This window comes from Macaca mulatta, chromosome 1 (genome assembly GCF_049350105.2).
Source record: "Macaca mulatta isolate MMU2019108-1 chromosome 1, T2T-MMU8v2.0, whole genome shotgun sequence".
NCBI lineage: Eukaryota > Metazoa > Chordata > Mammalia > Primates > Cercopithecidae > Macaca > Macaca mulatta.
The window spans coordinates 183,936,743-183,952,408 of NC_133406.1; the positions used below are offsets into that span (position 1 = coordinate 183,936,743).

At 37.3% G+C, this 15,666-nt stretch overlaps 1 protein-coding gene across 2 annotated transcripts in view; it reads right to left on the bottom strand.

Annotated features, from left to right (window-relative positions):
* The window catches only part of PRKAA2 (protein kinase AMP-activated catalytic subunit alpha 2), a 62,810-nt gene that overhangs the window by 20,162 nt on the left and 26,982 nt on the right, over positions 1–15,666 (bottom strand). For both annotated transcript variants that reach the window (XM_015140450.3, XM_077955840.1), the window contains exon 2: positions 13,260–13,401. In XM_015140450.3, coding sequence (XP_014995936.2) covers positions 13,260–13,401 — 142 coding nt within the window. The remainder of the gene's footprint in view (positions 1–13,259; positions 13,402–15,666) is intronic.

Here is a 15,666-nt window from a genome sequence, read left to right on the forward strand (position 1 = left end):
AATTTTTGTATTTTTAGTAGAGACAGGGTTTCACCATGTTGGCCAGGCTGGTCTCGAATTCCTGACTTCAAGTGATCTGTCCGCCTTGGCCTCCCAAAATTTCTGGGATTACAGGCATGAGCCACCGCACTTGGCCAGAAGAAATATTTTTTAATGGCAATCATTAGTCTTTGGGAAGAAACATGGCAAGGTATCCTAATTTATATAAAATAAATGAATATGACTGAAGAAGAATTGAGACTATTTCAAATGAACTTTGGAAAGGTAATTAAACCGAGAACTCTAGAAGAAATAGTTTCATAAAAGCTATCTTTATAAGCACCAAAGTGAATAGCGTAGGGCAGGTGCATCTGCTGTAGCACCTCACTGTAGGCTGGTCTGATTTAGTAACAATTCTCAATCACTTTTGTGCTCTGTACATCCTAGATGGGGCACAAAAGAAAAGAAGTGATGACATTCTAATAAATAAATTTAGCTGCAATTTCTGAGTATATCACAGGTATTCAACAAATATTCTTGGAATGAATTATTTCATGAAACCTCTAAATCCTTAGCAGCCACTGTCTTACACTAAAAGCCAGTCTAGAGCAGTGAAAACCATAACATTACTAAGCACTTACTGTCTGCCAGACATTAAGCTACTAAATGGTGACACAACATTTATTGAGTACCTACTTGTACTCGGTGAGACCAAAAGTTGGTGTCTCTACTCGTGGAGCTTACAGTTCAGCCAGAAAGACAGACATTAAATATTCTCTTCAAACACAAATATGATCTCCAGTAGCCTCTCAATTTAGAATCTTCAGAGGTTTCCCATTGCTCTTAGGTCCTGAATAAATCAGGCCCTTGCCATCTCTGTTGTTTGGTCTCACCTTTGAGTCACAACACTGAGTCACACTACATTTTTCAGTGTTAGTCATGCTGTACCTCCTCCTGCTACAGCTCCTTTGTATAAGCTGTTTTCACTGACCTGAATCCTATACTACGACCTAAGCCCTAATCATCCTTTAGATCTCAGCTTAAAAGTCACTTCCTAAGTCCAGGACTTCCTAAGTCCACCTTTTTGCACTCACAGATGCGTTCCCCTGAGCTTCAGAACACGCACCTCAGTTTGTAATTATATGTTTTTATTATTACAATAATTTGATTAATGAATATGTATTTAGTAGAGTGCCTATAACAAAGTAGGTATTTATGTAAATGTATAAATTAGCACTTTTAACTAATGTGAGTGCTTGGAGCCAAAACCAGAGTAATCTAAAACTGAAAAGTCATAGCAAAATTACAGCAAAACTTCAACCAATCAAATTTCCCATTGTCCCCCACCCCTAACCAGATGGAGTAGGGACAAAGGGAAACAAATTTCATAAGGAAGGAGTCCTAAAAAGACAGTTTTACATTAAGGATTTAGTGGAAAAGGCAAATTCCAGGATTACGCTCTAAGCCTGGCCTGAGTAAGTCAAATCTCTTGTGCTCTCTAAAATACAAGTACATTGAAGCATTATAAAAAATTCAATCATGAATCATTCATACATGTCAGTATCATTTTCTTAGTACAGCAGAGAAGTAAACTAATGTACTTTAAAAATTTTTCGGAAACAGCATTTCTAATTGGTAAAAAAAAAAAAAAAAAAAAAAAAAAAATTAATTATCCAGAAAAATCCTAAGCATTTTCCAGTTGACCAAGTTATATTCATTTTTAGGCAATAGCCACATAAAATAGTATACAAAAATAAAAAAAAAGAGAAATCTTTCCAAAGTTAGCCAAAAATCAACATATAGGAGTACACCTTTTTGGTGATCAAATCTATCGAGATTTTAGAATATTATTTACGTAGCTACATACACATAAGTTTTTTCTTTAGTTAGAACTCAGTTACATAGAAATGTATCAATCATGCTTGGTTCATGACACTTGTCTTCAGTAGTCCATGAATGATCTTTTATTTAATTACTATTTTTAATAATGTAATACCTACAAACCCATCACTCAGACAAAAGGCCAAGACCTTGACAACAGCTTCCATCTAATTCATACAGGGATCCGCCTTCCCCATCCCATTGCTTCTCACCCAATGTAGCTGTCATCATGAAACCCCTGTTAATCCTTTCCTTCCCACCTCTTTTATTCAGTTTATATACGTACATATGCATGTGTGTATCCCCTCTCTCTACATATATATATTTGTATATTTGAATAATTCAAATTCATATATACGTTAAACTGTTCTTTGCTTTAAAAACCAGGTATCACGCTCTATGTAATATTCCAGTAGTTATTTTATTGAGATTCATTCCTATTGTTGTGTTTGCTATAGTTATTTGATTTGACCATTGTTATAATATCCTATTGTGTTTATTCATCTACTCTACCACTAAAGAGTATTTAGGTTGTCTCTACAATGTTGCTATTATTTGCTGCTGTGAACATTAATATGGTTTGTATATTCATCCCCTCCAAATCTCATGGTGAAATGTGATTCCCAATGGTGGGCATGGGGACTGGTGGGAAGTGATTGTATCATGGGGATAGATCCATCCCTCATGAATGGTTTAGCACCATTGCCTCAGTAATAAGTGAATTCTTGCTCAGCTCCTGAGAGAGCTGCTTGTTTAAAGGAGCCTAGCTCTTCCTCCTTCCTCTCTTGTTCCCCCTCTCACCATGTGACAACCTGGCTCCCAGTTGCCTTCTGTCATGATTGTAAGCATCCTGAGACCCTTACTAGAAGTAAAAGCCAGCACCATGTTTCCTGTACAGCCTGCAGAACTGTGGGCCAATTAAGCCTCTTTTCTTTACAAATTACCCATCCTTCAGTATTCCTTTATAGTAATGTAAAAATGGACTAATACGAACATTCTTCTATATGGCAAGATTTTCTCCTTGATATGTACTGATGAGTATAACTGCTGAGTCACAGTTATTGTGCACGTTCCAATTGAAAAGATAACGCCAACTGTTTTCCAAAGAAAGTTTGGCAGTGCTAAAATCTTCAGAAAACTGGTGGATTTATATATTCTCCAACACTTGCAAAACACTGTATACATTTCTTCATAGAAAATGTTGTGTCTTTTGCCCCTGTTTATTGAGTTGATAGTGCTTTTCTTATTTATGTATGGACATATGGAATAAGTCAAATTTTCTATAACATTCTAGAGTCTAAGGTAATTAATGTCTTGGTTATTAACTTTGTAAAAGTGTATGTTTTCAATCATCATTTCACATTGAATTTGGCTTTCACTTCCTCTGTAAACAAATCTGTACATATCTCTAAAGGATAACTTAAAGAATATATGTGTGTATGCATAATATGCAATATTGTTATCATGTACAAATATCAAAAATCATGAATGTCATCAAATATCCAATCAGAAGATTTAATTATACAAACGCAATCAATATATTGTAATTGGTTGATTTGTCTCTTACGTCTCTTCTAATTCATAGGTTACTCCTCCAACTCTGTTGTTTGTTTTTCTTACATTCTTTTGTTGAAGAAACCAGTTAGTCTATGCTAAAGAGGATTCCACAGTATCAATGTTGTTTTTCCGCATAGCAGCAATAATGCACAATTTCTAACCCACTCTTAAATCTAGAGATGTGATCAGATTTCAGTCTCATTTTTGCAATTTTTGTTTTCATTTGAAAGACTAGGTAGTGTAGTGTACCTCTAGCCAAAGGCATATAATGTGTCTCTTTTTCTGATACAGTGGAAGGCACTGTTGATTAGAGCCTAGATGCATTAATTCACATTAATTTAATGAAATTTTAAATGCTGGCAAATTTGCATAGTCTAGTAATGAATGAACTCTGATCTAAAAGAAATTCTTACCCAAACTTCCTCCCTCAAAAATCTCATTGTCTTTGAAGTGCAGGCCATCAGATAATGTCTCCTAATACCTTTTCACATTATAGTCATCAATCAATCTTCTTACTAACTCCTTCTCATTCTGAATTAATGTCTTTTTCCCCATTGCTACCACAGTCACTGTTTTAGGTATAAGTCATATCTTATAGATAATCTGTGATGTAAACAGACATGTTAACATCATGGTGCTCTAGAGTTCAGTCCTTGAACTTCTTGTTTATCTGTACTCATATCTTTAGTAATTGCATCCAGTCTTAAGGCTTTAAATATCTTAACATATGGCCTTTAAGTTCTTTGAATGTCTCATTTCTAACTATCTTTTCTTCCACCACACATAGCCAACCACTCCGTGGTCATATACTTTCAAAGACTAACTCCTCCGATTATGCACTGGATTGTCTCCCACACCTACCAAGGGACGTGGCTTCTATAATTAGCCCCTCTTTCTTCTGTATCCATTCCTTCCTCTTGACTGAATCACTCCTTTTGGCATACCAACATTCTATAATATCTCCTATTTTAAAAAGCTAACCTTGTTTAGACTCCACATTCTCTTCTGGTTACCACTCCTATGTCTCTCCTCTCCTGCCTATAGTTACTATCTCCCCTTTTTTATCTCATAGGCCCTCTTAAACCCTTTACATGAGGTTTTTGTCCTCATCATTCCAATAAATTGGTTCTTTTCAAAGACAACAGCAACCTCCATGTTGCCAAATCTAACAGTCAATTCTCAGTTCTAATCTTACCTCAATATTCACCAGTAAAAGGGACAGTCGGTGATCTTTCCTGAAACACTTTCTTCTTGTGGCTTCAAGATACCTGATTCCTCTAATTTTCCTCCCACCTCACTGACCATTTTCATTCTCTTTTACTGGTTCCTCCTCATTTTTCAGACATTTTAACAGACATGTTAGTGTCATAGTGTTCTAGAGCTCAGTCTTTGGACTTCTTGTTTATCCATACTCACAACCTTGGCGATTTCATCCAGTCTTAGAGCTTTAAATATCTTAAATACAGTCTGTCTGCTGATGGCTTCCAAATTTATCTCTCTAGCTTACACCTCTCCCCTGAACTCCAGATTCACTTATTCAACAGCCTACTTACATCTCTATTTGGATGCCTAATAAGCATTTCAACTTCATAAAACCAAAATTAAATTGTTGAAACCACCCCCCTAACATCCCACCTCAAACCTGTTCCTCCTACAATCTTCTCCACTTCAGTTACTGGCAATTCCATCCTTGTTTTTTTGCTGAGGCCAGATGCCTTGGAGTCATCCTTAACTTCTTTCCTCTCAGAACTCACATTTTATCTGTTAGCAAATGCTGTTGACTCTACCTTGAAAGTACATACAAAACAAGGTTAATTCTCAACACTTCTACACTATGCTCTATTCCAAGCCAACATCATCTTTTACACAGATTACTGCAATTGATTCCTAATTGGTTTCCCTGCTTCAACTCTTGCTCACCTATAGTCTAAACGTAAGTCAGATCACATCACACCTCTAATCAAAGCCTTCCAATGGATTCCCATCTTACACAAGAGTAAAAGCCAAAGTCCTTACAATGACCTACAATGCCCTGCACAACTTGGCTTTATGTCTCTGACCTCGTGTGTTATTCTAATCCTCCTAGATCGTTCTGCTTCCTTGATCTCTGGCCTGCAGGAATTTCTACTTTCCTTTGTGTTTGCTCTTCCTTCTATATGTAACATTCCCCCTCCAGATATCTACATGGCATATCCCCTCACCTCTTCACTGTCTAACGTATGACATAAAATGTCACATTTATTGTCTTTCCCCACCACCCTTCCACCACACACTAATACAATCTCCATAATAGCAAGGATTTTGTTGTTGTTGCCTTTTTGTCTGCTGCTATATCCCTAGTGCCTAAATGGTGTCATTTGTTGAATGAATGGATCAACCAACAACCTGCCTTTCTGGCCTTATTTTTCCACTTCCCTATATATACTCTGTGCACCAGACTGTTCCCAATACACCATATTCCTTACACTTTCATTCTTTTGTTCTTGCTTGGACTCCTAGAGCCATCAGAACCTTGTTCAAACGTCACCTCTTTACGGAGCTACAAGTAATTATTGAATACCTACTACTGTGCTAGTTGCTGGAGAGATAAAGATGATATATGATATCTCCATTTACATGTCTAATGGATTCTTAGCTTAACATGGCCAAAACAGTATCCTTAATGTTCACCTCTCTCTAATGTTTCTTTTCCATTCTCCCCATCTCAAAAAATGACACCACTATCACTACCTAGTTGCTCAAGCCAAAACCCAAAATCCCAGTTGCTTAAGCCAAAAACAAAACAAAACAAAACAAAATCCTTTATTTTTCCTCCTTATCTAACCCATCAGTAATTCATTAGTTCTCCCTTCAAAATACATATCAAATCCATCAGTTTCTCGCCATCTAGACCAGGGCTGTTGAACACAACTTCCTACAATGATAGAAATGTTTTTTATCTGGTCTGTCCAACACAGTGGTCACTAAACACATGTGGCTATTAAGTACTTGAAATGTGGCTAGTGTGACCAGACAACTAAATTTTTCATTTTAATTAATTTAAATTTACACAGGCCAGCAGCTACTGTATTAGCCAACACAAATCTAGATTATCGTTTTGGTTAAAGCCACCATAATCTCCCAGGTAGACTACAGCAATAGCTTCCCAACTGGTCTGTCTGCTTCTACCTCTGCCACCATACCCATTCTATACTATACTCATCTCATGTTACTTCTCCACCTCTCCAAAAGTTCCCATTTAGAACACAATCAAATCTCTTAGCAAGGCCTTCAAATCCCTTTGTTATCTGGTCCCCATCTACTCTTAAAACTCCTGAACTACTTCTCTTCTCCTCACTCCACTCCTGAGATTACATAATCTTCCTTTGCTTACAACACTTGAAGTTTGTTTCATTTCTTTGATGTTGCTCTTCCCCTTCCTTTGAAAACACTCTGTCCCCAGATTTTCAAACGTCCAGATCTTTATCATCCTTTAGGTCTTAGGTCAAACCTATCTTCTTAGTGAGGCTTCCTCACACCTAACCTAAATCAGCCCTTCTTCTTTCCTAGTCACACTCTGTGACGGCATCATATTTCATTCTCATAGCACTTATCTTTGCCTAAAATGATCTTGTTAATTTGTTTACTTACTGTCCAGAACATAAAAACACAAGAAAGAGATGTTGTTTTTCATGATTATATCCCCTATGCCTAGAACAGCACCCATCCCGTAGTAGGTGCTCGATAAAAATTTGAATTAAAAAAAAAAAGCCATAATTCCTGCTCCTAAGTACTTCAGTCTTGTGGGAAATACCAATAAGAAAATGTGCAATTATAACACAATTTAAGGGCTTTGGAAAAGGTGAACATTGAGTGCTTTGGGAGCAAAGAGGAGTTAGAGCCTAACCTAGTCTTAGTGAGTAAAGTAGGTTTTCAGGGGTACAGTTGATCCTCAGACAGTGTGGGGGTTAGGGTGTCAACCCCTGTGCACTCGAAAATTCATGTTTAACCTTTGACTCCCCCTAAACTTAAATACTAATAGCCTACTGTTGAGCAGAAGTCTTAGAGATAGCATAAATAATTAACACACATTTCACATGTTAAATGTATTATATACTGTATTCTTACAATAAAGTAAGCTAGAGACAAGAAAATGTTATTAGGAACATCATAAGGAAGAGAAAATATACTGACTACTCATTAAGTGGAAATGGATCACCATCAAGGCCTTTATCCTCATCATCTTCATATTGAGTAGACTGAGGAGGAAGAGGAAGGGGAGGGGTTGGTCTTGCTGTCTCAGGGCAGCAAAGGCGGCATAAAATCCAAGCATAAGTAGACCAATGTGGTTCAAACCCATACTGTTCAAGTGTCAAATGTAATTGCACTTAAAAGACAAGTCGGAATTGGCAGCCTAGGGAAAAAGAGATGTGGATAAAGTATTCCAAGCAGAGGAAACAGCTGAAGTACAAGAAGCAAGATGGTAACTTGACAGATCAAAGAAAAATGGATAAATTCAGAGGACACTTAGGGAAAAAAAAGTACAGACCTTAATGATTTATTGTATGTAAGAAATGAGGGAAAAGAAGAAATTAAAGATTTTGCCCAAGTTTGGGGCTTAGGAAACTGCATGAATGGTATTTTCATTTACCTCCCCTCCACTCTCCCACCCCCAAAAATACAGAGGAGTAAGTTGGAAGAGAGAGAAACATTTAGCTTCAGGTGATTCTGTGACTTTAGAATGTGAACATCTGATAAACAATTTGATACATGTGCTCAGAAATCCAGAGAAATAAAAGGGCCAGAAATCATCAAGATTTGGAAGTCTTCAGCATAGAGATAGCAAACGGCATCATGGTAGTAGATGAAATCATCAAAAGAGGGTTCACTAAGAAAATTGCAGTAGCTCGGTATACTTGACTGCATCAATACTTAACAGCCAGGAAGATAAAGAGGGGCCCATAAAAGAAAGTTTTCAGAATAAACAAGAATGAAAAAAAGAAAACAGAAGCCTGAGGTGTCATGGAAACCTAGAGACATTTCAAGGTGGTGCTGGCAGTTAATGATGTTAAAAAGCTGGCCATACGTTAAATAAGATAGACTAAAAAGAATTAGACAGGCCGGGTGCGGTGGCTCACGCCCGTAATCCCAGCACTTTAGGAGGCCAAGGTGGGCATATCACGGAGACAAGAGATCGAGGCCATCGTGGGCAACATGGTGAAACCCTGTCTCTACTAAAAATACAAAAATTAGCTGGGTATGGTGGCGGTTGCCTGTGGTCCCAGCTACTCAGGAGGCTGAGGCAGGAGAATCACTTGAACACAGGAGGCAGAGCTTACAGTGAGCTAAGATTGCGCCATTGCATGCCAGCCTGGGCGACAGAGCGAGACTCTGTCTCAAAAAAAACAAACAAGCAAACAAACAAACAAAAAAGAATTAGACAAAATCAAATCATCTCTACCAGACTAGCAAGCATTCATCTTTTGACCAAGTAAAATCAAGTTGCATTAATAACTATGGAGGAAAGAAAAACAAGGAAAGAATCAATTCAACAAATTCTACTTCATGGGAAAGTGGATTTTTCTTTAAATCCTGTTTGCTCCTTTTAATTTTCTACCAGTGGGTTTTAGGTTATTCATTTGTAATTTTTTTCAATTTGGGTTAATAAAGAAATCATGCAATAAATATCCTTCATTCTTGGCATTCAGTGCCCAAACTTTCTTGCTAATTCCAGAGTTCCATTTTTGCAATAAGGAAACTATTCCTGACAGTCCAAGGCTACACAAAAGAAAACCACGGAAAGGATAAGGTTGCTCTCTCTGTTTAAATCACTAACACTGTTAAAGACTAATAAGCTTGTACGGTAGCAAAAATACATGAGTGGGTTTTTTTTGTTTGTTTGTTTTTTGTTTTAAGATCAGACCTACAATTAAAGAGGCAATGTAGCTGAATGAATTAATCTTGAGGCTGGAAGCCAAAAGTTTTAAACTGCAAATTCACCTCTACCAATTACTTTCTGATCAACTCTGACAATCTTCTATAATTCCTTCAGAAAATAGCAAACAATTAAATAATCCTGTATCAGAATGAGACAGCCAAACAAAAATAAAATGATTGAAAGTAAATAAAGAAATGGAGGCAAGAAAACACTGATAAATATGACATCACAAATAAATCTTTGGGCCTGGATGCAGTGGCTCAAGCCTGTAATCTCAGCACTTTGGGAGGCTGAGGCAGGCTGATGGTTTTGAGCTTAGGAGGTCGAGACCAGCCTGGCAAAATGGCGGAGAGCCTGTCTCTACAAAAAATACAAAATTAGCAGGGTGTGGTGGCACATGCCTGTAGTCTCAGCTACTTGGAAGGCTGAGGCATGAGAATCATTTGAATCTGGGAGGAGAAGGTTGCAGTGAGCCAAGATTGCACCATTGCACTCCAGGCTGGGCAACAGAGCTAGACTCTGTTTTAAAAAAAAAAAAAAAAAAAAAGGAAAAGAAGCCTTAGAATCCTCATGACAACTGCAACTGCTTATCTATAAAATCTGATTTGTGCTTTTAAGAACTGTAGAGATAGTAGGACTCATACCCAAATGGGTAAAATTTCCTCAAGATCTTTCAGGGTTGGCATTGTAAAAGTGATGAGGTCAAGGTGTAAGGCAAATATGGAAAGATCTTTCCCTTCTCGACTTTCTTTCTAGCATATGACACTTTTAGTCTGGCCATTTCAGCTTTCTCGTCTCATAGGAAGTGGACACTCAGTGGGGAAGAGCAAAGAGATTTAGCTTAGATGTTACCCAGTAACTAGAACAAAGTCATTAATAACATGGAGTTGAAGTCAGAGATGAACTGTTTCAGTTAAGTGAAAACCGTTTGGAATAATGAAAGAGGACTGGAATTAGTTTGTAAAGAGCTAATTCCTGCTCTGGGCCAATGCTCATCAAATACTAGGGATTATACCAGTGCCAACACATTTAATCCTCAAATGAGGTGTCCCATTTTCAAGTTAAAGAAACAAAGGATAGGAGAGGTGAGTCGCCAAGATCATGGGGGAATTTTAATTCTTATGATAATCTTTAAAAACCTCCATATACATACTCTGGACCATCTAATACATAGGTCCTGGATGATAACCTCATAATCAAGTACTGCCATGCAATTTCAGGGACCTCATTTTTTTTTTTTTTGTTTATGTTTATGACTAAGTGAACTTCAAGTGAAGATCATATGACATCGAAGCTTACTCTAAGAATGAAGGTTTCATAGCAGTGATGTGAGAACTGGGTCATCACCGGTCATCCACACCAATCCCATAAAAGCCTGCTCTGAACAGTCAGTGGCATACTCATGCTGCCCGTAAGATGCACCGCATGGGTCCGTTCATTAAAAATACCAAATCGCCATAGTTCACTAACGATAAGTACAGCAGTAAAGACTAAATGAATGTTCCAAATCTCAACAATAACTGGACCAGCCATTTATTTAAGGATTTCAAGAATGATGCTGTATTAGTTTCCCATTGCTGCCATACTTCAAACTCAGTGGCTTTAAACAACACAAATGTATTATCTTACAGTTCTTTATCCTAAAATCTTGACATATGTCTCAGTGGGCTAAAATCAAGGTGTCAGCACAGCTGTGTTGCCTTCTGAAGGCTCTGGGGCAGAATTTCTTTGCATTTCCCAGCTTGTAGAGACTGCCTGCATTCATTGACTCATGCTCCCTTTTCTCCATCTTCAAAGGCAGCAACGGCCAGTTGAGTGCTTCTCACATTTTATCATTCTGATGTTGTTTCCAAGTTCAGACCTTTTTCTCTGACTCTTTTCTTCTACTCTTCTCTACTTTTAAGAACCACTGTGTTAATACTGAGCCCACCTACATGATCCAGGATCATCTCCCTAGTTTAAGGTCAGCTGCTTAGCAACGTTACCCTTTGCCATGCAACCTAACATATTCACAAATTCTGGGAATTAGGAAATAGATATGGGGGGTGGGTATTATTCTGCTTACCACACTTACATGCTACTCTTGTCATCAAGTAAACAACATAACTCCACAGGGTTATCAAGTTGTTCCCATTAATGCTGACATTCAAAGATTGCTCACTGACAAAGGTCAGCCTAAATATAATGTCTGATTTTAATGAACTAGCAAATAACATCTCAGAGATATTAATACTGTTTTTACTTATTTGAGACAGAGTCTTGCTCAGTCGCCCAGGTTAGAGTGCAGTGGCGCGATCTCAGCTCACTGCAAGCTCCACCTCCCGGGTTCACGCCATTCTCCTGCCTCAGCCTCCGGAGTAGCAGGAACTAGAGGCGCCCGCCACCACACCCGGCTAATTTTTTTGTATTTTTAGTAGAGACGAGGTTTCACTGTGTTAGCCAGGATGGTCTCGATCTCCTGACCTTGTGATCTGCCCGTCTCGGCCTCCTAAAGTGCTGGGATTACAGGCGTGAGCCACCGCGCCCAGCCTAATTCTGCTTTTTTAATAGTAGATTTGTGTGAACACGCTTTCTCTGTACCAATCTTATTTGACTCACAATATAAATTTAGTATTTGATCTCCTCCTACTGTTTCCACTATTAAACTCTCTAACAATGATTTGGTTGTTATGAAACACTATTATTTATCACATTATACTATTGATACTGCTTTGAATTCCATTGATTCCAGTGTGGGTTTTTTTGTATTTAAATTGTGAATTTCTTTTGGTTTCATAGTTGCATTCAAACTATATACATATAAAGTTTATATGTAGGGCTTTGTTTCTTAAGTAATGGTATGTTAAAAATAAGTCAAAATCGGGGATCCATAAATTTCTTTTTTCTTTAAAAGGAATTTATATAACTCTCAGTTTTAAGAAAAACTGGAGTGCTAGAGCATTAACAGCATGGCATTTGGAATCAGGTTTGACATCAACTACCAGCTCTGTGACTTACTAGGTGTGTGGCCTTGGATAAGCTGCTATTACTTCTTAGATAATGCAGTTTCCTTGTCTATAAAGTAAGCCTACTTTAGACACTGATCGCGAAGATAACATTAAATTAAAGATGTAAAATGCTCCATACATTCAGCAGAACCTTGACCAAAAAGAAAAAAAAAAAATGCTTGGTACAGTTCCGGACCACTACCAGGTACTCAATAAGTAAGAGCAATACTTATCTTATAAAACTGTATCCAAGCTTAAAGATAAATGAGACAGTTGTTAGCGTCTAGCACGTTACATTTTCTCAACAAATATTAAACTGCAACTTTAAATGATTGAAAGAAACACAGTATTGCACAATTAATATTTATATTTTCTAGGGTCTAGTCAATTTTAAAATAATTATTTATTTATCTTTGAATTAATTATCTTATTTATCTCTATATTTACCTGACTTTTAAGTTTGTAATTTATTCCAAGGGGAAAAAAACACATTTGCCTTCCTAAAAGCTTTATGATTACAGTATTACTTTCAGTTCTACAAGTAACATACTATGTGAAATAATCTTTGACATATACTTTCCAACTTTCCAAAGAAAAAAATACCCTGATATGTTAGTGAAAATTGACTAGATAAAAATTGTAAAAATGAATCTAGAAATGTCAAAACCCTGAACGACATTTAAAGTTGGATAAGAACCAACTTCTAAGGCTTCATTCATCACTTGAGAAGAGTACCAATTTAGAAACAATGTCTGTTCATTCTAACCAAGAGTGTGCAAAAAAAGGACTCATAAAGGTTAAATGAATTAACACTTGCTGAATATGAACATGAAAAAACATCTTCGTAAAAGGTTAACAATAAACAATCATTATAAAATTCCTAAAAAACATTTTAAGACAGGTGTCTCTTTGGCATTATCAGATACAAAAATACTTACAGTTTGATAATATGAGGATGACGAAAGAGTTTTAGATTTTGAATTTCTCGTTTTATTTTTCCAACAACATCTAAACTGCGAATCTTCTGTCTATTTAAGATTTTAACTGCCACTTTATGGCCTGTTAATTGATGTTCTCCAACTAAAGGAAAGAAAAAGGAAAAAAATGTGCTGTTATGTCAACATAATCATTTATTCATGCTTCCTTCCATTGTGCCCTAAACTTCACTACTTACATATACCATGTTTATATCACTTGTTGTACAAAACTACAGTTCCTTTTACTTCTATTTCTTCTATTAGAGTATGCACTCTTTGAGGACAGAAATTGTATCTTAGTCATGTCTGTATCTTTTGCTCCTAATAGAGATGCTCATATTTGTGGAATGTTTGTGAAAATGATTACTGAATTCTATATTCTTACTAAAAATATAATCAACTTTAGAACACTGTTTGGACAGGAGAGAACTCACTGTTTCATTAATCTCTTTGTTTCTCTTCTTCTGTTTAATGCCAGTCATTGTATTATAGAAGAATACATAGTGTAATAAATCAAAAATTCAGAATAATTACTATTTCAACAGAAAATTCACACATGGCCCTTTTTTGTGCCTTTTTCATAAAGTCCTCTTATTTTCCACCTATTTGATGGGATCTCTATCTTTTTCAAACTGTTATAGTATGTTTATAAAACTCATGTGCCATTTACCCTTTTTAATCTATTATAAACATTTGCGTTTGTGACAAATCACATGATCTGAGCTATTAGCTCATACTCTCCTTGGACAAGATGACCAGTGCTCATCTGAATCTCTCAGGAAGTGTATGTGCACAGTGCTTTGTACACAGAGATGCTAAATCAATATATTCTATATTAAATATAGTCCTTCTGCTTTTTCATATAACACATTCATGGCATCCACACTACCAGTGATATCTTTAAATACCGTTCAGGTGAAAAATCCCTCAGTCAGGGAACAAATTTGTCAGCTACCTCTCCCACTTTCCTCAATTCTATTCTAAACTTTCACCATTCTCCTCAAAACATGTATCTAACCCTCCTTTCAGTGACAAACACCCTTTTTATTTCTTTAGAGAACATGAAGTCATTCGGAGTGACTTTCCCTTTTTATTTATTTATTTTGAGACAGGGTAATGTTTTGTTATCCAGGCTGGAATGCAGTGGTGTGAACATAGCTCACTGCAGCCTCAGCCTCCTGGGCTCAAGTGATCCTTCTGCCTCAGCTTCCCTAGTAGCTAGGACTATGAGAATGTGCCAGCATCCCCAGCTGGTTTTTCTTTAAATCTTTGTAGAGATGGGGTCTTACTATGTTGCTCAGGCTGGTCTTGAACTCCTGGGCTCAAGTGATCCTCCCAAAGTGCAGGAAGTACAGGTGAACCCCAGTTCCCTCTCTTAAAGGCTTACTTCTATCCACATCCCTCCTCCTATTCAAAGCCAATCTCATCAAATTTGGCCTTGAACCTATCTTTTCTACATTCTCTTCATATTCAACCTTTTCTCTTTTCTAATAGCTATTTCTCTTAAGCCTATCCAAATCATATACCCTCCAAAACTTTTCCATTGATCCTGTATCTTCCTCTAGTTTCCAACTTGTCTCATTAAAATTTCTCAAAAGAGTAGTTACAGTAATTACATTTATTGCCTTCTTTTCCTCCTTTATCACCATTCCTAAATTCACAGCTATCTGGTTTCCACCTCCACTCTACGGATACCAAACAGTCACAAAATACCCGTTAATTAGCAAACCATGGATACTTTTCAGTTCTCAGATTACTTTAATCTCTGTTTCATCAGACACCGTAACTCTTTTTGGTGGTATTTCTCTCTCCTGTTTCTCCTACTAACTTTCAGATGGTTTCCTTTATGTCCTCTGCCTGTTCTTTGAAGGTTAGTGTCCCCAGGTTTCAAACCTAGGCCCAAGGTAGACCCTTATGTTATGTCATTCATCTCCCATAGTTTTAATTATCACCCATATGCCAGTGACCTCTGTCCCTCCTTTAAATTCATATTTCAAGATTAATATCCCACAAACAACTCAAGTTCAACACATTCTAAACTAAATTCAAGGGCCGGGCATGACAGCTCATGCCTATAATCCCAGCACTTTGGGAGGCCGAGGCAGGTGGTTCACTTGAGCCCAGGAGTTCGAGACCAGAATGGGCAACATGGCGAAACCCCATCTCTACTAAAAATAAAAAAGTAGCTGGGTGTGGTGGCACATGTCTGTAGTCCCAGCTACTTAGGAGGGTGAGGCAGGAGGATCCCTTGAACCTGGGAGGCAGAGGTTGCAGTAACCCAAGATGTGCCACTGCAATACAGCGTGGGTGACACAGTGAGACCCTGTCTCTAAAAAAAACTGTAAAACCAAAACCAAAACAAAAAAAC